Genomic DNA, 7,448 nt, shown 5'->3' with positions numbered 1-7,448 from the left:
TTGCAGTATTTGAGATAATTGACCCAATTTTTCCTTTTCTATGTAATTTTCAAGAAAACAAAAGTTCCTCTGTGTGTGGATTACTTACAGGGAATGTACACATCTGCTCATAAAATCATCTTACAAATACTTTCTTGATGACCTTAATTGGGAATTATGTTATTTCCCTGAATTTTGTTCCGTGCAGAAACTTGAAATTATGTGGAGTTATTAAGTGCAAAGTAAATGGTGCAATAATACCTTATTTGAAGTAAAAGCAATGAACTGTCTTTATTTATCTCTGATTTTAACTTTGCAATCTGAAACTGATCTATTTAATTAGAGTTTATTTAGGGCATATCCTCACAAACCTTCCATGACCTGAGTACTCCTGTTGATTTATGGCTTACACTTGTGTTAATGGCCTGAAATGTCTTCCTTATGTGTTTCATTACATTTCTCCCAATGAAGATGGTTTTTTTTGTTTGAAGTGTTTTCCCCTTAGTTTGTCTGGCAAATAGTGACACTAGTGTGGACTTATCTGTGGGTGTAAGTTATTTTCTGGTAGCTGAAAGAATTGACTGCCTCACCTAAAAGAATTTCACCTTAAATAATATGAGTGGCTCATCACTGTCAAAAAGTTCTTCTCTTCTTTGGGTGTGTATGCATGCAAAAAATGTGTAAGCTAAATATGGTGCTATTTTTTGAGGTCTAGTCATCTGTACTGTCCTTCTTTCCTCTTTATTTGCGGTGAACAAGTATAGAACTTAGAATGTATCATGATAAGCAGTCCTGGTAAATAAGCTGCACTTGTTCTGCATACTCTATCTTTAAAAATAGTGGACAGTGCCAAGAAAGTATGATTAATCTGTTCCAAGGAATATCTATCAAGTTCTGTGTCTTTTATATGTTCTCTTCTATCACAAACACATAGTATGTGAATCAGTGAATTAGGGCCTCTGGACTATGTATGTGAGACTGTTACTTTGGAATAAAGATTTACATGCTTTAAATATTGTTTAATAAATTATACTTAAGCTTGGCAGAGAAATAGATTTAAACTTCTTTTAATCTGTGTTGTTCGTCCATTTGAGACACCAGTGTTAGTCAGTATTTGAAATAGACTTAACTACATTTTTTAGCTCTTGTAAATAGCTGACTCATTGCCACAATATTAATCCATTAGCTGCTCATCCAAAGGTGACATAAATATTTGAATGCCTGCTTCATAACACAGTATTTAGCTTTGTTGATGTCAATGGAGCTGTTTATTCAGCTACAAAGACAGAGTTATGTAAATAGTCATAATAATAAATTTGATTTAAGTACTTTTCTTATACTGTCCTAGAATTTAAATGAAATTCAGAACTGAGCATGTGGTTCTGTAATAGGAAGCTGAGATAAAACGAGAAACTAGAAGGCGTGCATTGTTCACTCTTGTTCATATAGTAAAAACATAGGGCATAGTCCTAGGAGGTCAGACAATAATTCTGTTCAGTGCTGTTGCAGTCAGCCTGAAACATGTTTCAGAGTTTTGACTTCCCATGCAAAAGTATTTAAATTGTTCTTAGGGCAGCAGTAGACAGGGAAAATCTCAAGAAACCTGTGTGATGAGCAGGCCTGATAGTGGTGGCAGGAGCATTGATTTGTATCCTGAACTGGGAGAGAGAGACAAGATCAGTAGGGGAAGGGATGGGGACAGCGGTTCTGATGGTGAAAACAGTTTCCCTTCATTGAGGTTGCTCTGCTGTCAGCTGATTTCTCTTGCTTTGCCCGTGCTTTCACTAACAACTTTAGGCTGGGTTTAAATTCCTTTGCAGTTAACAAAAGGGTTTCTTCCTTCTTTGATAACCTCTATGTCTGAGTCCTAAGGGAGAGAATAGTGAGAGATACTTTTTATCTTCTGCCAGCAGCATCTGACTTGCTCTTGTAAATTATTTTGATTTGGTGACTGCGGGTTTGGGTCAGTCTTCCTGCCAAAAAGCCCACTGAAACTGAGGTGGCTGAAATGAAGGATTCACTTTGAGAAAGATGTAAGTTTGGTGTTTCTAAATGTATTTGTAAGTCAGAGTTGAATTTGGTAAGGAACAGTGACAAGTAAAACACAGACAAAACATTACGGAGGTGTTTCCCTCCAACATTTCCAAACCAAACAGCCCTGATTTTCTAGTGCTGGATTGCTATGAGTCCCTTAATTATGGTTTGTGGGTTTTAAAAGGACAGAAAGGCAATCTCCACTTTCATGGTGGGGCTAAGTATGTGAGACCTTTGGGTCTGAATTGCTTTTCTTCATGGTGTAGAGCAGAGACCCGAGCCATGCTCTTGTTCTCAGAAAAGTGTCTTCCTTGCTTATTTGCAGAACATAGCACCACGGATAATTTTCACTCCCCACTGCAGCTGCTTTGCTTCATGTAAGCAGCTAAACACCCACAGGGCTGGTGGGAGAAATTCCATAGCTGGTTTTTAAAAGCCTCAGTGCCACTCCTGAGCTTTCCCTTGCTTCTGACAACTTACAAAGTGGAAAGGGGATGGATGCCTGTGAGGATAGAAGCATTCTGGCTGATAGTTGGGGGGAAGGCTTGCTCCTGGTGTCTGGGCTGGCTGGTGAAACTTTGGTGAAATTTTTGGAAATTTCTGAGGAACAGAGCACTGTGCTGGGGAGAGGATGTACAAGTATCCCACTCACCAGGCTTTAGGGCAAGAAGGCATGCATTGCCTCTTGCCTGTTTTGTGAGGCTGGGTCTGTGTTTCAAACAATGATCCTATAAATGAGAGAAGCCCTCCAGTTAACTACAGGTCAATAGAAAGTTATTATCATGGAGTCCAGAGAGTACAGTGGATATTTATTTTATTTTATTTTTATTCTTTATGCTGAAGCAGTGCATCTGAAGCTGAGGAGTATGCATCTAGTTTAGCAGGCTTCCAGTTCCTGCAAGGAGATGGGTATTGGTATCAGGAAGGAAATGGTGACATTAAATGAGGACAAAGTGACTGCACATAACCATTAAGATAATAAGTTAATTTAAAATGATTAATGAAATAGTTAAAGTATTTCAGTGGCAAACTGCATTACAGACACAATGGCTCTTGGAGAGTGGGGCCTGTGAAACTGAATATTGCTGGCAGCCTGGGTGAGGGGAGGACTGGAAGAGGAGAAGCAGGTACAGAGAGAGAAGATTTTTCACACCCAGTTCACAGAGGGGAAATTCCTGCTGTCCTTCTGCAAACCAGTGTGGTCTTCGTGGGGGAAGAAGCCATCAGCTAGAAAAAAGAGGGAATTTCACATAACAAGTGGCAAAAGACCAAGCTAAAAAGCAATACAATTGCATATATGATGATAAAACATAATGGCTCAGTTAACTGGCAACAGCTGGAAAGACCGGATTCAGAGAATTTTCTCTCCGATATCCTTTTATGATGAATACTTAAGAAGAAATTATGCAAGATAATCATAGCTACAGAAGTGTGCCTTGTATTTGAAAGAGCTACTGCTTGGATGTCAGAGGTAGGAAACCAGTGCTCTGAAAGATTAGGAACATGAATATTTTATGTTAAGAACTGTAGAATCTGATTCTGCAAACACCAAGGCATGTGAGAGTAGAACTACTCTCCTGAAAATAGTATATTATGTGAGTAAAGCAATATACATTTAACATGCATAATAATCAGAAACTTTGTCTATGTTATAATTTTAAATGTTAAATCTCCATTTTGGTTTTAAATTGTGGAAATATACAGAGAAAATATGCACACACCTTGAGGCAGAAATAATGATTGTGTTTTGCTGCAGTATTTTTTTTTCCTTTTATATGTGTAGCTTCATGAGCTTTCATTAAAAAAATACCAAGAACCTTTTTTGTTGTCAAAGATAACTTTTTAACTTCCCTTTTAAAAAAATCTATTCAGAAATCCCTGTGCCACATAAGATAGAACACATTAAGGAGAGTCAGCCTTTCTTTTTTTCTTTTCTTTTCCCCTCCCTTTTTTTTTTTTTTTTTTAAGAAGTATCTTAAAATATGTGTGCTGTGTAAGAACGTGTGCTGAAGTTTCATGTTTCAGGTAATCTTTAAAATAATGGGAGCCTAGATTGCATCAGTTAGTTTAAAAACTGTTATGCTATTGGTAGGGATAAAATGGGATTAGAGCCAAAATTTGACTGTGTTGCTGCCAAAGTCTGTATCAGATTTAAGACACATGCTTCTGCAAGCTTCCATGAAGGTTGTGAAAAAAGTTTTAATACAGAGTTGGATTACAGCTCTCGAGCTCAAAACATTGGCCATTACACTACCATCTTAAAAGGCTGCTGTACCACAGAACATAGAATAGAGCAGATTTCTTACATTTTCTGGACCACAGATGGATTTTGAATGCCTCTTTTTGCCTTGATGGAAGATATATAAACTTCAGTAACTGGAATCCATACCTGATCACTTGTGAAGGTGTTTGTGCATATATACAGATATATATCTGTTTAAACCCTTATCATGATTTGCTTTCAAGTGTATCTAAAATCTGCTTTAAGCAATGAGATTCTCTAGATGAACTTACAATAGTTTTGAGCTGCAAAGAGCCAGATATTTACTCTCACATGTTGGAATCCTTTATGAGTTTATAAGAGAAATTTTCTGGAAGCTTTTTTTTTTTTTTTTCTTTTTGTATTGCTGATAAAGAAATGCATTTTGAAACAGCCTCTAGCTGTATGACGACTGCATTGTAACCTGTGGGTTTTAAACATCAGAATGTTCAAACCGTGGGCAACTGTGAACATCTTCATAGTTTCATTTCTACATCTGCTGCAAGGATCTGACTATGAGAATGGATCTGTAAAGGTAGGTGATCTTTATTTACTCTTATTCTTAATAACCCAAATTGCCAGAATTACATACATCTAACATGCAAGGTGGTGGTATTTTTGCTATTTGGGTGCTTGGGATTTTTTGTGATATTTTAGTTGTATAAATGTTTAGCAGCAAGAGAGGAAAGAGAATCTGTAAAGAAGTTAAATCTAAATAGCTCTTTAATATTTTGTGTCTTTTTACCAGTTATTAAATACTTGTATACTTTGTTCTTAAGTCAAACTTTCAGTGTCAGTCATGAAAAATAAAAGCAAAATCTAAACACAAATGCAAGTCAGAGCATTTGGAATATTTGTTAAATACACTCTTAAAAAAATATTTTGTCAGGTATTTATAATTGCAGGAATTAGTACCCTGGTATTGAAAATTTTCCTGTAAAAACACGTGTTCATCAGTTGTTCACTTGTTTGCCAGAAACCAGAGGAATGCTTTTCTTTCATTTTATTAAGGGATGTTATCCAAAACTTTATTTTAAAGAATAACTGGCAATAATAGAACACATTGCCTTTCTTTTGAATATAATGCATGCAACAAAATTTAAGCTGAAGCCTCACCTTGAGAGTAGGATTTTTTCAGATCTGACTTTCTGTGATATTGTGAGAACATCCAGGGCAATAATTTAGAAAAATGAGATCAAAAACTGGAACGAGCTTCTACATGTGCAGTATCCAAAAATGATTAATTCAGTGTGTGGTCCAGAACAAATTATTTGTTTCTCACAGATAGAGCAAAACAAGCTAATACTTTTGTTTTCAGTTCAGAAAACCTCCCCCTTGCAAGAGATGACCACACACTACTCTGCAAACTGCACTGCCTGCTGACCTGCGTTTTAGAAAAGAAATGCTCAAGTTCTGGGCTTAATTGCAAGCTGCTGTTGCCAGCACAAGAAGTGGTGAGAGATGTGTGCCTCAGGGTGACTAATGACTGCCTTAGCCTGCTCACCATTCACAAGCTTTTAATTTACAACCTCAGCAATCAGTGCTTTGAAGGCATTAGGACCGGAGTAATCCGTCTAATATATGTTACCTTTAGGGAACTGCGTGGCAAATCACTGGTTTCTTACATGTAGGAATCACTTTATTTAAATCAGAAAGTGCCTTCTAATTTGGAATAGTAACCACTGGCTAACTGGCAGTGATGGTAATTCTGTCCTTACACGGGAAACAAGTTTATTCAGCATTATAGTAAACCGCTAGTTAGTCTTTTTAATTAAATTTTGAAACCATATCCACTTCGCCTAGAAGAAATGCACAAACTCCTCTAGCTAATTTGAACTGGTTTCTAGATTATTCACTGTGATTTCACTGTACATCCAACCCAGGTGCATCTGTAATTGCATTCACAGTAATTTAGTTACCATTCTCAAGAAACCAGTCTAGCCACAGAGTATTGGATGTGATAATAATTCAGTTGTTAGCTTCCAAGACTATCCTGAAGATACCATGTAGTTCACACTAAAAAGGGCTGTTTCACATGCTTTGGTTGCTGATTGTCACAAAAATAGGCGGGTTTTTCATTTGTTTTGGCTCTTTCTGTGTAGACAGATTTTTGGCTAAGATGCTGAATATTTTTCTCTTAATGTTTTACACAGCATGTTAGATTTCTGGGTTCTTTCAGAATGTATGACCTATGGGCTTTTGTGTGTTTATGTATGTGGATATACCCCACAAAAAATCCTTCATATTACAGTGTTTAATAGTACACAGGGTTATGCCTATTCTTGCTAATTGCACCTTAAACTGCATTTGCAGAACACAGAAATGATGTATTGCATTCATTTACCATAGCTTATTGTTTTAAAGTTCCTTCAGACCCATAGCAGTGTTGGCTGGATAAAAACAACCAAGTGCAAGTTGTGCAAGTAATATGCAATTATGAGACCCAAGGAGGGCTAAACACCAGCAACCTCTTCCCCTCCCCATTACATGAGCTCAAGTAGATGAGCTCTGCCCAAGACACCTGAAGTTTTTAACCTGTTGATGCTTTAAACTATCAGGTGATGTCAATGTGGTATTATGTGATAGAGTTTGGGGGGAATAAGGATTTAAATACTCTCTTAACCCTCTTCCACAAATAACCTAATGAATGCTGTGGATGGTAAAAGCTTACATACAAGCTGCCATGATTCAGCAAGTATCTCCATTGTGCTTGGCTTTTCCTAGCCTTTCAGAAACACAATCTTCCCACTTTCACACCTAGGCTGGTTGTCTCCTGCCAATCAGGTCCAGTTCCTCTTTCCTCTCTTCATTCTTAACCTGATCCAGTCCCAGCATTTGACCCTTGTTTCCTTACCTCCAGGACTCAGGGTCTCAGTTTCCCTGCTGAACTCCCATCAATGCTTTCCACATGCCGCCCTCCTTCCCACTTGTTTCTACCTGTGTAGAAATGTCCTGCTTCTCTCTCAGATCCTCAGGAGGTTTGTCTTAGTTCCTGAGGGACTGTCCTACCAGATCCTTTTGTTTTCCAGTTCCACCTGAGCATAGGCCTCCATTCCCTCCTCCATCCCTACATTCTCCTCTTGTCTATGTGGTTAGGACTTTCCAGTTTCCTTTTCCTGTTGACCAGTTTCTAGTTCTGGTCTCCCCAGATGCTCTCAGCCTCCTTGGCCAGTGT

General features: G+C 37.8%; 1 protein-coding gene across 1 annotated transcript in view; it reads left to right on the top strand.

The window, feature by feature from the left end:
- Positions 1-4,145: 4,145 nt before the first annotated feature.
- Positions 4,146-7,448, top strand: part of VEGFD (vascular endothelial growth factor D) — a 31,026-nt gene continuing 27,723 nt past the window's right edge. The window contains exon 1 of the mRNA XM_071748633.1: positions 4,146-4,808. Within this exon, the coding sequence (XP_071604734.1) occupies positions 4,719-4,808 (90 nt within the window). The 5' untranslated portion in view covers positions 4,146-4,718. The remainder of the gene's footprint in view (positions 4,809-7,448) is intronic.

Source organism: Heliangelus exortis, chromosome 1, assembly GCF_036169615.1.
Source record: "Heliangelus exortis chromosome 1, bHelExo1.hap1, whole genome shotgun sequence".
Lineage (NCBI taxonomy): Eukaryota > Metazoa > Chordata > Aves > Apodiformes > Trochilidae > Heliangelus > Heliangelus exortis.
This window is presented reverse-complemented; position numbering and strand designations above follow the sequence as displayed.